Genomic DNA, 15,325 nt, shown 5'->3' with positions numbered 1-15,325 from the left:
ATAAATTTAATGATATATATATATATATATGGAAGACAGCACCACATTATTAATTAACAAAGTTTGAAGCATTAACATAATAATAATAATGTATATAATAAAAACAAAATAAATAATTCAGAAAATTAAAAAAAAAAGATGGATTTGAAAAATGAAAATTAAAAAAAAGCACGCGCGCCCGTTTTCTACTAGCAAGTGACAAGCGTAAATCCCTGGTGCCTAGAAATCAGCTATCTCTGTTACCCAAAGCTGAATCTTTTTCTGCTCCGTCGTTTTCGGTCGTTACCAGTTTCTCATCGATTCATCACGTTTTCTCTTTTATTTATTTTAACCTATCAATCTCAAATCTTCACACCTATTCCATTCTCTCTCTCTTGATCAAATCAAAATCTCAATTTTCTCGATTGATCGATCAACGGAATTGCACCGATTACTACATCTTTGATGTCGCGGCGGCACGATTTGGTTCCATTGCCTCGGCATAAGCCTCGGGTAGGGGAGTTAGCAGGCGGAGCAACAGCCGATTGTGCAGCGATCTGGTGTTGTTGTCCTTGCATGACGGTAAACCTTCTAGTACTCGCAGTTTATAAGGTTCCGTCAGCTATATGTAGGAAGGCTTGGAGAAAACAACGCAGTAGGATGCTGAAGAATAAGAAGAAGAAGATGCTGGCACAAAAACAACAAGAGGATGAAGATCAAGAACATGAAGATGAAGATGAAGAACGGAATCATCGAGATAATATCCACCACCACCACCGGACGACGAGCTTGGATGAAGATCAACTGGACATTGATAAATTGGAATCAAGCATGAGAAGTAAAGAATTGACGGAGGAAGACATTGAATTTGAAAGACAAATGTGGGGACAATTCAAAGGAACTGGATTCTTTCGAAGCCATTCTCAGAGGGAGATGTAAGTGCTCTGTTAACCATCTCTGATTCGATGATCAATCGATGATGATGATGATGGCTAGCTATCTAGCTAACCTACCTAGCTACCTAGTGGAGGTAACTTTCTCATTTCTTTCTTTTTCTTTTTTTCTAGAATAATCCATAGATTAAAATTAAATAAATTCATTCAATATTAATTTAATTATTTTTTTATAAATTTATATGATCTAGAATTTAGAAAACATAGTTAAAGAAAAGGGAGAAAATAAAAAATAATATTGAATGGTGACAAATTTAATATATTATATAATACTTTATCTTGTAGGAAGAAAGCTACTTTTCATTAGTTTCATCATTATTATGTTTCATAAAATACAATATATATGTGTCAAATTAATTACATTTGACCAAATTTCTTAATAGGACAAATATATATTAAAAAAATTACAATTTCTTTTTTTTTTCCTAGAATCCTATCTTATTAAAAAAATAAAAAAATACTGTCTTCCAAATCATACATATTAAAGTGTAACATTTTCATAAGTTTATTATAAAAGTTATGATCTATAAATAATTGACCATTTTTTTTTTATATTTTTGATGAAATTTGTAAAACAACATCAAACAAGTGTGGACAATTATTTTTTATTTTATGATATGTGGATATTTTATTAATAAAATTAGTAGAGAATAAATATATTATAAAATTATTTTTTCACAAAATTTTCTATTTAGTACTTAAAATTCGCTAACACGTTAGGAGTGTTTCTTGAAATATCAAAGTGCACAGATTTGATTATTACTTTGAACATGATAATACTAATTTCGAACATTTAAAACAACAAATTATATCTAAGAACATCCTCCAAACTTTTATTTAGTTTATAAATGATTTTCATAGGATAAGAACATTTAAATAGAAGTGTTTCACCTTTGCATAATGGACTAGAGTCATTTCAATCACTTTTGAATTTACTAACCTTGTATCTTATCATGAATTCCAAACAATGCTAGACAAGTATAAATTGGTGTAAATGACCAAACCAGCTTCCATCCCTTTATATTATCCATATAGTGTCAATAGGCTAAATTGATGGTTTCTTTATAAGGATAATAGTAGTGTATGGATCTCTCTAAATAAGGCTAAATTGGAGAAATAATCTATGATTATGATAATTAATAAGCCAATTTAGGCCCCCCCACAAGAATTATCTTCATAATAATAATAATAGATTGAACAAGGTGCATCTTTCTCAGGTCAGTGGTAGAGTAGTATTTGTATGTAATATATGTACCTTGTTGTTGTATCAGTGTGTTTGCTTAAGGCTTATTTCTCCTTCCCAACCGAGTTTTCGGGCTCTTTTTTCCCACAAGGAAGTAATCTTCTTTTCCTTGGTTAACAATGCCTCTGACCGCTCTCTGGCCTGTTCACAAGTTTCAGTGGCAACATTACACTTCTCTGCCTCCTTCTGGTATAGCATGGCCGCCATTTTTGCTTCCACCAAAGTTATGTTCATGTGACGGCTGTTCTCTTCCCTAACCGCCTCTTGCAGCTTCAGCTCCTCACTTAAAAGCTCCACAAATTGCTTCCCCATTTCCTCCTTTGCTTCTGGATCCTCCCCTCCACAATCTACATAAACATCAAAGCCTCAGATCCTCCTTTTTTCAACTGAAAAACTTCAAAAGAAAAGAAAAACAAAAAAAAAAGTCTCACCTACAACAGAGAGATTTGCCAGGCCTGCAAAAATCAAACCAAATTAGTACATCAGACCATAAGAATGCAAAATATATAATCTCTCCTATCCTATCATCATGTGAAAAATGGCTGCAGAAAACTCAAGGTCAATGATAGGAGAAGAACAACAACAATGGAAGTTATATTACAGCTCCAAAAGGGTTCATCAAGTGTATCTATCTATCAACAGCAGAAAAGGACTGCAATTATAAGAAAACTAACCTATTCAAATGAATGCTAAGACATAGAGGTTTAACTTTAACAACACCTACTTCTTCCCCCATCTGTCAAATGATTAAACCCCCCTATCAAATATAGGGATAAACTGAAATTTTTGTCATTGACAAAGAATTCTCATCTCATCTCTTTCACTAATTCTACATGATTCATGGATGAAGATTGAAGATCTTCTTCATAGAAAGCTGTCTTTCTTTGGTTCTAAATAGACTATGTAAAGACTAAAACCAATAGAATAACTTCAGAATAGCAGTTAAGAACACACTCATTCATACAACAGACAACATGATTAATAAAAAATAATCGAGAAACAAGTAGATCTCCATAGTATAGTATGAGGTACGAACGAACCAGGAGCAATCTTGAGAAGAGAAAGAGGAGGGGGACAATCGCAGATGCAGGGACTGCAAGAAGGAGAAGCGACACCTAGCTTCATGTTCTTCTTGAATTTCCAGTACAGAGCCGGACCAGAAACGCAAAGGGCCGATACCACTGCGAAAACCACCAAACAGCACCTCAAGCAAGCGCCCGATCGCCTTGTCATCTCTCTCTCTCTCTCCCTTCTCACCCAGATTTGAGATCTAACCAGTTGCAAACTGAAGAAAGAAATGTCACATCAGATCGCAATTACGAATGACGATAATCTAATTATGGATGAGATTTTTTTATAATAATAATAATATATTTTTTTATTTACAAAAGTACCTTTTATTAAGATTTTTTTGAAAACTCGGTGAATGTTAGATTTTATATTACGTTCATGTTCTCAGATTTTAGGTTAGGTTAGATTAGTTTGTTGGTGAACATTTTTTTTTTTTTATGTTTTATTGATGTTTTCAAATGATTAATTTAGTTGTGTTTTGAATGAGTTTAGTGACAAATTAAATCTCTATTTTTTTTTATTGGTTTTGTGTTTAAAAAAATAGCTTTTATATCATATTGGGACTTTTGAAAAAAATATATATTTGAATAATTCTAAATTATTTATATTTCAAATTATAACTCAATTTTTTTCAAATAATCTCAATGAAATATGTGTTTGGTGGGGGAACTCAATACTGAAGAAACTCTTCAATCGTAATGTTTTACAGGTCTCTCTTCTTCACTGGTAGGCGTAGCAGATTTCAACACTAATCATTCCTCCTGTTTGCCTTTCTCTAATCTGACTTTTGTATTCAGTCTTTGCCGGCGATTGAGAGCATGTTCAAGCTCTTCTCAATGGCTGAATTGGCAGAGACAGCAACACCGTCACCTGGGATTTGGTATTGGTACCAATGGTCGGAGTAGTAGGAGGAGGTAAGAAATAAGAATGCTGTGTAAATTGCTATGAGCTGAAATAACTGATGATAATAAATCTAATTGAACTTTCTATGGTTACAGAGACGACGGATTATTTGAAATAATTGGAAATCACGGCCATGATCTCTACAGACTCAACTCCTTACTCTTCGAACTCACTCGTTCCAACCAGTTTTCCCTTGCCTGTAAACTCTTCTGTCATGTTCATTCCTCTCACCATCTTCGCCCGGATCACTACACACTCTCCACTTCCCTGACCGCCTCTTCAAAACTTCATGACACCGCCAGCACAGGTATTCAGCTCCATGCCTACTCTATCAAGGCGGGTTTCAAAGCCTATCCTCATGTTGCCAATTCTCTTCTCTCTATGTACTCGAAATCAGAGAAGTTGGCATCCGTGAGAATGGTTTTTGAAGAAATCAAAGACCCAGATGTTTATTCCTGGACTACCTTGTTGTCTGCATTGACGAAGTTTGGTCAAGTTGAATACGCCTGTAAGCTGCTTGATGAAATGCCTCAGAGAAGAACTGCTGTTTGGAATTCTGTAATTACTGGATGTGCCAAATATGGGTGGAAGCAGATTGCCCTTGATTTGTTTCATAAAATGCATTTGATTGGTATTTGTCATGATAATTATACTTTTGCTAGCATTTTGAGTTTGTGTAGTTTGGAAACAGTGGGTTTTGGTAAGCAGGTGCATTCTTTAGTCATCAGAACTGGCTTCTTAGACATACCTTCTGTGGTTAATGCACTTCTTACAATGTATTTTACCTCTGAACTCGTTGAAGATGCATTTACAGTTTTCCATGAAGTGGATTTCACCATTCATGATCAGATCACCTATAATGCGATGATAGCTGGTTTAGCAAGTATGGAAAGGGAAGAAGAAGCCCTGAAAATGTTCTGTCAGATGCAGGAAATGAATCTCAGTCCAACCGAGGTTACTTTTGTTAGTATTATGAGTTCATGTTCGGATATGGAAACTGGACATCAAATACATTCCAAATCAATTATTTCTGGCCTTGAATTGAGTACATCTGTAGCAAACTCCGCCATAACCATGTATTCTAAATGGGGAGACCTAGATACAGCCATTGCAATTTTCGAGAGACTGGAAGGGAAAGATTTAGTTTCCTGGAATGCCATGATTAAAATCTATGCTCAAATGAACTCGGGTAGAGCAGTTATCTCGACATACCTTCAAATGCAGAACATGGGAATTCGACCAGACGAATTCACCTTTGGAAGCCTGCTGACTAGCTCAGAATCAGTTCCATTTATCGAAAAAATTCAAGCTATCGTTATCAAGAACGGTCTTATATCGATAATAGAAGTTTCGAATGCACTAATGTCAGCATTCTCGAGGCACAACAACATAAATCAAGCATATGGTATATTTCTCATCTCTTGTAGAAATTTAATCTCATGGAATATAATAATCAATGGGTTTCAGCTAAACGGGTTTCCAGTTCTGGGAATCAATCAGTTTTATGTAATGTTATTGTCTGGATTGAGGCCGAACGTTAATACTCTTAGTATTATTCTGAGTATTTGCGCCAGCATTTCGTGTTCAAGACAAGGGAAGCAGGTTCACGCTTACATTTTGAAACACAGATTCAATTCCGAAGCATCTTTGTCGAATGCTTTAATCTCTATGTATGCAAAAGGCGGTGTTCTCGACATGTCTTTGAAAGTTTTTGATTCAATGACAAAAAGAGACGTGATCTCTTGGAATTCCATAATAGCTGCTTATGCACAACATGGAGAAGGATTGAAAGCAGTTAATTGCTTTCAGTTGATGCAAGAATTGGATAAGGTTCTACCGGATTCTGCTACTTTCACATCAGTTCTTTCAGCTTGCAGCCATTCAGGTTTAGTTGATGATGGTATAAGAATTTTTAACTGTATGGTAAATGAGTTTGGTCATGAACCGAGCATAGATCAGTTTTCTTCTGTGGTTGATCTGTTAGGTCGAGCTGGTTATCTTGACCAGATTGAGAATATTATAAATAGCGGTTATATTAAGGTGGATCCGAGGACATGGTGGGCAATTTTTAGTTCTTGTGCAATTTATGGTAATATTAGATTAGGAAGAATTGCGGCTGGTTTTCTGTTGAAGGCGGAAAGTAACGATGATTCGGCTATATATGTTCAGTTGTCAAATATATATGCTAGTGCAGGATTGTGGGAAGAAGCAGCTTATATGAGAGAACTAATGAATACAAATATGGGATTGAAGCAGCCTGGATGGAGTTGGATTCAATAAGGTGGTGACTAAATCAACAACTCACTTCTTTTTTTGAATCTGGGTCAACGAGGAAGGGTCATTTTACATTTTTACGGAGACAAGATGTTTTGTAACGATTCTTCGATAGAATGGAACACGAACAGCGGGTCTAACAGAGATACTCAACACACATTCACTGATATCTTTTGTTCATTTTGTTGACCTTTTTGAATAGACTGAACTGCTAGTTTGGCCTCTTTTTGTGCATTTGATACAGATACTCTGATTCTCTTTAGGAAACTAATTGATGAAGTTTACTTGGCCTTTTGTGTATGTATATGATTCAGATTCTCTACCATCGACACAACTTTTGGCATATTGTTGTAGTTTTAAAAAAAAAAGTAAAAAAGATTTAACCTAGCATGCATAACAGAAGTGAGTGTGAGTAAGAAAGTAAGAAACTGCTGTGTGGGAGACAAATTTTGAGAACAATAATGTCAAGCCTACAAAATGTAACTATTGTTCATTCATATGTTGTGTGGGTGTTGAGTTGAATCAGGGGTACTAGAGATTTTGGAATGTTCAAACAGACAGATTTGGCCATCCTTTCACTTAAAAAATAATCATAACCACCACCCAATACAAGTGAAAATGACGATCAGCCGAGCCTTGCTTCTCTTCTCAGAACCTGAAATAATTGGGGGTGTAAGAAGCATTTTCATATTAGAACCCATTTCAGAAGAATGGATGGATACATATACAACCAACTAAGTGAAACTAAATGATGTTGTTTACTTACCTCTTCAGCAAACTTAATCAAAATAGTTGTTCTAGGGCGTTGCTGCCCCTCAACTGGCACAAAATGAGCCGTAACTACTGCAGGGAATCCTGCACCATCCAGAACACCCTACAAAATCGATACATAATTTAAAAACAAAAACTATATCACTACAGCTCTAATTTAAAAACAAAAACTCAAACTCAAGCACGGACCCTGACAATTCCTGCGACAAATGCACCGCAATTGAATGTACCCATGTCTTTGGGTATTGAAATAAATCTGAAAAAATCAGAATAATAGTATGTGTAAAGCTCTACCGCAACTAAACTTACAACTAGTTTTTATCTATGTCAGAACTGTCACCTATTAACAAGAAGCTCTTTCTCACTGATCATGTATTCATCTTCATGTTCCGTCCCCTTTTCCAGTGAGTCAGCTACCTGATTGATTGATTGATTTCACAATTTTCGAGAGGTTTAATAAGTTTTGGTAATGAATTTCATTCAATGGCCACCCACATATGAGAATCTCAGATGTAACGATGGCTTACTTATCTAATTACCTTTCCAAACAACACTTTCCAAACTGTGCTGTGTACAAATGACAAAATCCCCAATAATCGTGTTTCTCTTCGGTTTCCCTGAGAAAAAAAAATAAACAATTGATGTATAATATACAATGCTAAGTAATTATTCTTTCCAAAGAAGCTAGAGTTTCTTTGGAGAAAATTTGGATTCTCCGCACATTCCACTTTTGTCAAATAATTTTATTTTGTCCAATAACATTGATTATATAATATTCGCATTTTAAAATATTTCTCAATCACAAAATCACTTCATACTTTATAATCCAAAATCAAAATAAACAGCCTCCTAATATACAGTTAACATCTATAAGATATTTAAAGAGAATGGTTAACTTAGGTTTCTTAATCAGTGAAAATCAACAATCAACCAAATTATGCTGATCATTACCTTCTCCCGATGACAAAAGAGTTCCAAAACTCTTGCACCAACCGCATAGCCAGCATCCTCTAACCTGCCCCAACAGAGGCACATACAATAAGATCAGGTCACTAATATAACACAATTGACCAAGTGAAGAATTCATGAGATAAACAAAAACAATGTGACTGAAAATGTTAAAAGAAATTGAAACCTATCAAACGGAAGATAAAAGTGTTTCATGTTATGGGATTCTATACTTTATTTTCCAAATGTCTCTTTGTGTCACAAACCAGTACTTCACCAATACATTGATTGTTATTACCAGATTTTGCCACCATTTCAAAAAAGAAGATCTTGGTTGTAATGAGTAGTAAAAAATACATGAATTACCTTCGCTCTAGTTCTGCAATATTGTCAACCTGGGTCTGATTGTACTGAACAAGCTCTGAAAACAAGAATGCAAAAGCACTCAAACTTACCTGTAGGAAAACATTCATAATTACAAATCTTTAAACATTGCAAATGAGCAGTTAAGTGTTCATCATCACATTGTCTCAAATACTATCTATTCCTAACATTTATCTCCAAACATTGTGTGGGAGGGATAAGATTCAGGAATTCTGGATCAGCATGAACCCTAGAAACTTCTCTGTTATTTTTCTTCAGATTTTCTCCTCTTAAAACAAAAGTAGACATAGTATTGGATCAAAGAGTGGGCAAATAAGAAAATAGAACTTATTTCGAGACCCATGAGAGAAATTGAAGAAAATCAGCCTAAAATTGATGGGAACAGTAAAGAAGAAAATGGCGAGAATCCAGAAAGAGCAATGAGAAATTAAACCCTAGATCTGAAAGAGGTATGAAGGTAGAAAGAAAATAGATAGAATTACCATCTGAGGCTTTTGATAATCCTGCAAGAGAGTCTGATGCTTGAGCTTGGTCTTGGAAACATCATACATCCCACTTGGAGATGGACTCGAAGTTGCACCTTTCATCATCTTAGACATGAGATCACAAGAACAGAAGGAGACCGCTGGGGGGAATTAATAAGAGAAAAACAGACGAGGGTTTGAGAAATGAAGCTAGAAGAAGAAGAAGAAGAAGACTAATGATGAAGATCTTGAGTGCTTTTCTTTCTCGTATGTGCTCTCTATTGTAACTTGTTACTACCAGGTAATTAAGTTCAATTTTATTACTCACAATTAGTGGAGATTTTTTTACCAATGTTATACTATTTTTTTTTGGGAAAATTTGACGAGATGACCTTAAAGACTGAGTTATTTGACCAGGTGGTAATTTGATAATTTAATTGCGCTCGTGGTGATTTTATTTTTTTTGAACGATTTTGCCCTTGTCGCGAAACGCTAAGTCACTTAGCGTTTCGCGAAGTGAAAATGTGTGAAATGTCCAAATTACCCTTACTATTTAATATAACTTCCCTCATTTTTTTTCATTTCTTTTCTTCTCCTTCTCTCTCTTCCCGTTCTTCTCCTCCTTCTCTCTAAACTGGGCGGCGGCGATCGGCGGCGACGGCGGCGAAACGACAATGAGTTTCACGACGAGCACGAGCACTGTTCCACTTGGTACGTTTATCTTATGATATTTCAAGTTTATTGATGTTTGGTTTATGCATCTTCGAATCACTGTTGTTTAGGGTTTACTTCCCGTTTCGCTAAGGACTTACCGTTTCGCTAAGGACTTCCCGTTTCGCTAAGGACTTATCGTTTCGCTAAATATTTTAACATGAGTTGTCTTAGCTCAGCTGGTAGAGTGCGTGACTTTTAACCATGTGGTTGTGGGTTCAATTCCCACAGATGGTGTTTTTATAGTTTTTTTTTTTTTTTTACTTTTGCATAAATCAAATGCTCATTTGTAGAGAAATGATTATTTTTAATTTGATACATAAATGAAATGGTATAGAAAATGTTTGTTATGGTTATGTTTTAATTTGATGCATAAATGAAATGGTATAGAAAATGTTTGTTTGTTTTTTTTACTTTTGCATAAATCAAATGTTCATTTGTAGAGAAATGGTTATGTTTTAGTTTGATGCATAAATGAAATGATATAGAAAGAAATGAAACAAAATCAGCTTAAACATTCATTACCAAATACCAAAAGCAGCTTAAACATTCATTAACAAATACCAAAGAAAGTAGTTCACTTTTTACATATTATTATTTTCTTAATTAGAATTAATTTATTTATTTACTGAAGTAATCTTCAGTCCTGCCCTTGAATCCAATTTGTCCAAAAGTCAATGCCAAGAACAATCTCAAGTGTCAAGTAACCAACCTAACCTGTTTGTTTACTTGTTTATGTATATTAATATTAGAAAGAAACAGAAATATATTTTAATTGCTCAGTCCCAATGCTGGAAAGAGTCCGTTGATCGCCGGAATACTGGAAGGTGCTAACCATCCGATCAACCCAAACCCAATCACGTTCAGATCTTTCCGTAGCCAATCCCTCTCGAAACTACAATCAATCAAACAAACAAATTTCAATTATACTCTTATTTTCTTACATTACATACATACATACATGATACATACCATGTAAGCTTTCCACCTAAGGCTTTTGCAACCATCAAAGGATTCATGGCTCTAACTGGAGCCTTTAGGAATCTTGAGCTCAGTCTCACCGGTGATGAAGACAGACAAGATCCGTTTCGCTAAGTGCTTAGCACTTAGCGAAATGCTAAACACTTAGCGAAACGCTAAGCACTTAGCGAAACGCTAAGCACTTAGCGAAACGCTAAGCACTTAGCGAAACGGTAAGTCCTTAACGAATCTTCCCTGAAACGGAACTCATATGATCCAAGATTATATGCAAAACCCATTAATGAACCACACTTAACGAAATGGTCAAATATGAACCAAATAACAAATATGAACCCACAAATATGAACAAATATGAACCAAATATGAACCAAATATGAACGAAATATGAACAGGTTTTGAAATGAAGAAAATATAAACATGAACATAGCTGTTTATCAGATCTGAAATGAACATCTACCTCGACGACCTTCAAATCCTTAGAATCGGAGATCTGCATACCCTAAACCCTAGAATCGGAAACCTGCATGCAAAATAGATTTAGGGTTATAAATCTTGTAAATCTGTATAGATAAAAACATAAATGGATTATGTTAGAAGATCTTGTAAATCTGTATAGATAACCGCCGCCGTCCGTCGCCGCCCGTCGTCGCCGCTGGCCGCCGTGAAGGAGAGAACGGGAGAAGAGAGAGAAAGAAAACTAAGAAAATGAAAATATTTGAGTATTTATACTAACCTTAATCCACTTCGCGAAACGCTAAGTCACTTAGCGTTTCGCGACAAGGGTAAAATCGTATAAAAAAAATATAGAACCACGAGCGCAATTAAATTATCAAATTACCACCAGGTCAAATAACCCAGTCTTTAAGGTCATTTCGTCAAATTTCCCTTTTTTTTTGTTTTTTCAAGGATATGTTGTTTAATAAATGAATATTATTTTATTGTGTAAAATAATAACTGAAATTGTTAAAATTATTATTCTAACAATTATATCATATAAATAATTTTATTAATTATAACTATTGTTGGCTAGAACTTTCAAGAGATGTTCGAGAATTCAATAAGTACTTAGGATGTTTGTTAACGAAATAAGGCAGACAATGCATGTCCAAAAGGCTTTCTACAACTCTTGCCCATCTCAAATAAATTTTTAGAATCAATATGGATGGATTTTATTGAACACTTACCAAAAGTAGGATGAAAAACAGTTATTCTGGTTGGGGTTCGCTCACTTTGTTGGTCTTCGACAATCCTCTTACAGCAAAGAAGATAACAAGGGTGTTCATTGAAAACATCTGGAAACTCTATGGTATGCCACTTGATCGAGACAAAAAAGTTCTCGGTATCTTTTGGCATGAGTTTTTGAAATTGCAGAGTGTACACCAAGCTTTATCTTCAGCTTATCATCCGCAAACTGACGGACAAATGGAGGTAGTAAACTACTATTTGGGAACTTACTTGAGGTGTATGGCAGAAAAACGTCTAAACCAATGGGATAAATGAGTTGCTCTCAAGAAATGGTGGTACAACACCAACTTCCACTCAGTCATCCAAACTTATCCTTTTGAAGCAATATATGGTTATAAATCACTGGTACATATTCCATATCTATTAGGGGAATCGAGAGTTGAAGATATTAACCAAACTCTTCTAACGAGGGAGGCAACACTTCAACTTCTTAAGTTTCATTTGGCAAGAGCTCATAATCGGATGAAACAAGTACAAGATAAACAAATAAAAGATGCAGAATCTGTAGTAAATGATTGGATTTTGGTTAAACTACAAGCCTACAACCATATCGTCAATTATCTATAAGAAAGAAATATCACAAACTCTCTACTAAGTACTTTAGACCTTTTTATGTGATGGAGCGACTTAGAAAAGTGGCATACCAATTGAAATTGAGAAAGAGGTGAAGATACAAAATGTCTTCCATATCTCTCAGCTGAAGAAATACATGGGCACACTGAGTAGGGTGGAAGAAATTCAGAGTTTGAACATGCCCAATGGGATTCCAGAGGACATTCGAGATGAAAGGAAAGTGATCATAGAAAACGGTTGACGTTGTTAAGTGCTGATTAAATGGTCAGACCGCGAAGAAGAGGAGAATTCATGGGAGGATGCAAAATCACTGATTTTTCAACACCGGGAGACCTTTGTGGCTTGGGGAAATAAGAAGAAACGTTCGGTTCGACTCCGGTGAGGACGCCAAAGTTCTGAAGAAGGGGTATTGATACAAGGGTGAATGAAGATTGATCTAACGATTGTAAGAGATCCACGTGAGAGCACTAAAAACTTACATCTTTTCTATTTTAACTATTTGTCTTAATTTCTTTAGTCTCTGAACTCTTTTATTTTGTTGTTTTAGCCATCGTGTTGTTAGGCAATACCATATGTAACATAATTAGGGCAATATTCACTAAAATGATTGTTATTTAGCTCAGAGAATCTTTGCTCAGTAAGTTTATGGAATGAACGAGCACTAGCTCCCTTTTGTTTTTCTCTCCTATTTTTGTTATATTATCATGTTACCTTCGTCTTCTCAAACGAATAGTGACTCTTCTCTTCTCAACTTAACTCTCATATGTATCAATACTTCCGAAATAAAAACGCCATTAAAGGATAGCTCTTCAAGTTTCTGATTTTTCAAATTTGTCGGATAAGGTAATTTGAGATTGTCCTAATTCATCCTAAAGCCTCAAATACTTCACACAAGTTAATTGTTTGTGATCCGTTTAAGTCTTCAAATCACTTTAATATGAGTTCTCAACTTTAAAAAATATCATAACCAAGTTTTTGGTTCGTTATATGCTAAACTAATTTTTATTTAAAGATTGAAATTTGATCGTAAGGTTATTTAGAAGCTGTCTGTGTAATTAGTTTTGAATTTTGAAGCTTCAAATAAAAATAAAAATGAAATCTACAATTTTCGGACGTTCTAGAGGAAGAAACCTGCAAAATTTGGGGTTTGTCTGATAATTAGACTGTTTGGTTCAAAGGTTCAAAGCTATCGAGCAAGAGCAAGCACACAACCGATCCAATATATATATATATAGAATAATGCTCTATTTGAATTTGCTTGATTTGTCAGGTCGAAAGCTATGACTAATTTGAATATATATATGTGAGAGTAAATTAATATTTGGGTCGAATCGTAGGTTGACCCGTCCATAAACTTGAAACGGTTAAAATTAAAACGAGTTGTGGTTAATTTTGATATATATGTGAGAGTAAATTGATAATTGGGTTAGATCGTGGGTTGACCCGCCCATAAACTTGAAACGGTTGAAAATTAAATATGATATATATGTATGTTTCAAACTTGTAACTAAAAACACAAGTACAACTCATTAACCAATTAAGCTAATAAGATTTTATATTTTAAATTCAACATCAAATTAGATGAACGCGGGACATTCTTAATAATATAAGTTCAATTTTTAACTAACTAATATATATAATAATGCTTAATTTGATTTGTTTGGTTTATCGGGTCGAGAATTATGGTTAATTTGAATATATACGTGAGAGTAAAAGGATAATTGGGTCGGATTGTGAGTCGACCCGCCCATAAACTTGTAACGATTAAAAATAAAATTAAAAATGTTATATGTATGTTTCGAACTTAAAACCTAATAAAACAAGTACAACCCTTTAACTAAATGTGATTGGGATGTGGTTTGTCAAGGGATAATAAACCGTTAACAATTAAAAGTGGTTAAAAAATATGAATCAAATATTTGATTAATCAAAGTGTGGTGTCACGAGGTTAAATGTCGATTGAGATGTGGTTTATCGAGGAATAATAGGTCGTTAACAATTGAAAGTGGTTAAAAAATATGAATCAAATATTTGATTAACCAAAGTGTGGTGTCACAAGGTTAAATGTCGATTGAGATGGGTGGTTTGTTTTCCTAAGGATAATAGACGTGTGAAAGTGTGATTATGATGTGGTTTGTCGAGAGATAAGAGGTCGGTAACAAAAGATTGTGAGGTCACAAGATTAGAGGTCGATTGAGATTAGTGGTTGGTTTTCCAGGGAATAAGAGACGTTTGGAAATGTGATTGAGATTGGTGGTTGGTTTTCGAGAGATAAGAGATGTGTGAAAATATTATTAGAATTGACGGTTGGTTTACCGATAGATAAGAAACGTGTAAAAGTGTGATTGAGATTGATGGTTGGTTTGTCGATGTATAAAAGACTTGTGAAAGTGTAATTGAGATGTGGTTTGCCAAAGGATAAGAGACTGGTAATAAAAGACCATGAGTTGACGAGATTAGAGGTCGATTGCGATTGGTGGTTAGTTTGTCAAGGGATAAGAGGTGTGTGAAAATGTGATTGAGATTGGTGGTTTGGTTGCCGATGAATAAATGCATGTGAAAGTATGATTTGGATTCATGGTTAGTTTGCCAAAGAATAAAAGGTCGGTAACATTAGGATTGGTGGTTGGTTTTCTAAGAGATAAAAATGTCGGTAACAAAGAATCGTAAAGTCACAAGATTAGAGGTCAATTGGGATTTGTGGTTGGTTTGTCGAGGGATTAGAGGAATGTAAGTGTGAAAGTGTGAGGTTACGAGATAAGAGGTTGATTGTGATTGGTAATTGGTTTACCGATGAATAAGAGGTCGATAACACTGAAATTTGT

General features: G+C 34.8%; 4 protein-coding genes across 4 annotated transcripts; 2 read left to right on the top strand and 2 right to left on the bottom strand.

The window, feature by feature from the left end:
• Positions 1–444: 444 nt before the first annotated feature.
• On the top strand, positions 445–921 carry LOC124922099. The gene has a single exon (XM_047462826.1). The coding sequence runs from the start codon at positions 445–447 to the stop codon at positions 916–918; it is 474 nt and encodes a 157-aa protein (XP_047318782.1). The 3' UTR covers positions 919–921.
• Positions 922–1,921: 1,000 nt separating this feature from the next.
• On the bottom strand, positions 1,922–3,474 carry LOC124921138. Its single transcript, XM_047461754.1, has 3 exons — positions 3,216–3,474; positions 2,607–2,630; positions 1,922–2,522 (listed from the first exon to the last, which is right to left on the bottom strand). Exons 1-3 carry the CDS (start codon positions 3,406–3,408, stop codon positions 2,200–2,202), a joined length of 540 nt encoding a protein of 179 aa, XP_047317710.1. The 5' UTR covers positions 3,409–3,474; the 3' UTR covers positions 1,922–2,199.
• Positions 3,475–3,897: 423 nt separating this feature from the next.
• LOC124922090 (pentatricopeptide repeat-containing protein At3g49740) lies at positions 3,898–6,759 on the top strand. The gene is made up of 3 exons (XM_047462818.1): positions 3,898–3,941; positions 4,044–4,160; positions 4,245–6,759. The coding sequence occupies exons 1-3, from the start codon at positions 3,898–3,900 to the stop codon at positions 6,427–6,429; spliced, it is 2,346 nt and encodes a 781-aa protein (XP_047318774.1). The 3' UTR covers positions 6,430–6,759.
• An 85-nt stretch (positions 6,760–6,844) lies between these two features.
• LOC124921150 (trafficking protein particle complex subunit 5) lies at positions 6,845–9,236 on the bottom strand. The gene is made up of 8 exons (XM_047461767.1): positions 9,009–9,236; positions 8,509–8,597; positions 8,146–8,209; positions 7,734–7,811; positions 7,535–7,611; positions 7,384–7,450; positions 7,190–7,297; positions 6,845–7,078 (listed from the first exon to the last, which is right to left on the bottom strand). Exons 1-8 carry the CDS (start codon positions 9,123–9,125, stop codon positions 7,049–7,051), a joined length of 630 nt encoding a protein of 209 aa, XP_047317723.1. The 5' UTR covers positions 9,126–9,236; the 3' UTR covers positions 6,845–7,048.
• Between the last annotated feature and the right edge of the window lie 6,089 nt (positions 9,237–15,325).

The sequence above is a fragment of the Impatiens glandulifera genome, chromosome 1 (assembly GCF_907164915.1).
Source record: "Impatiens glandulifera chromosome 1, dImpGla2.1, whole genome shotgun sequence".
Lineage (NCBI taxonomy): Eukaryota > Viridiplantae > Streptophyta > Magnoliopsida > Ericales > Balsaminaceae > Impatiens > Impatiens glandulifera.
This window is presented reverse-complemented; position numbering and strand designations above follow the sequence as displayed.

Excerpts from the sequence above, each read along its gene's own strand:
- LOC124922099 (XM_047462826.1), top strand. The coding sequence starts at position 445 with ATGTCGCGGCGGCACGATTTGGTTCCATTGCCTCGGCATAAGCCTCGG.
- LOC124921150 (XM_047461767.1), bottom strand. The coding sequence starts at position 9,125 with ATGTCTAAGATGATGAAAGGTGCAACTTCGAGTCCATCTCCAAGTGGG. Across the intron at positions 7,451-7,534 it reads AAAGAGCTTCTTGTTAATAG|ATTTATTTCAATACCCAAAG; the intron begins GTGACAGTTCTG and ends TGATTTTTTCAG. Across the intron at positions 7,298-7,383 it reads TTGTCGCAGGAATTGTCAGG|GGTGTTCTGGATGGTGCAGG; the intron begins GTCCGTGCTTGA and ends TCGATTTTGTAG.
- LOC124921138 (XM_047461754.1), bottom strand. The coding sequence starts at position 3,408 with ATGACAAGGCGATCGGGCGCTTGCTTGAGGTGCTGTTTGGTGGTTTTC. Across the intron at positions 2,631-3,215 it reads TCTTCTCAAGATTGCTCCTG|GCCTGGCAAATCTCTCTGTT; the intron begins GTTCGTTCGTAC and ends TGATTTTTGCAG. Across the intron at positions 2,523-2,606 it reads GGCAAATCTCTCTGTTGTAG|ATTGTGGAGGGGAGGATCCA; the intron begins GTGAGACTTTTT and ends ATGTTTATGTAG.
- LOC124922090 (XM_047462818.1), top strand. The coding sequence starts at position 3,898 with ATGTGTTTGGTGGGGGAACTCAATACTGAAGAAACTCTTCAATC. Across the intron at positions 3,942-4,043 it reads ACTGAAGAAACTCTTCAATC|TCTTTGCCGGCGATTGAGAG; the intron begins GTAATGTTTTAC and ends TTTTGTATTCAG. Across the intron at positions 4,161-4,244 it reads GGTCGGAGTAGTAGGAGGAG|AGACGACGGATTATTTGAAA; the intron begins GTAAGAAATAAG and ends CTATGGTTACAG.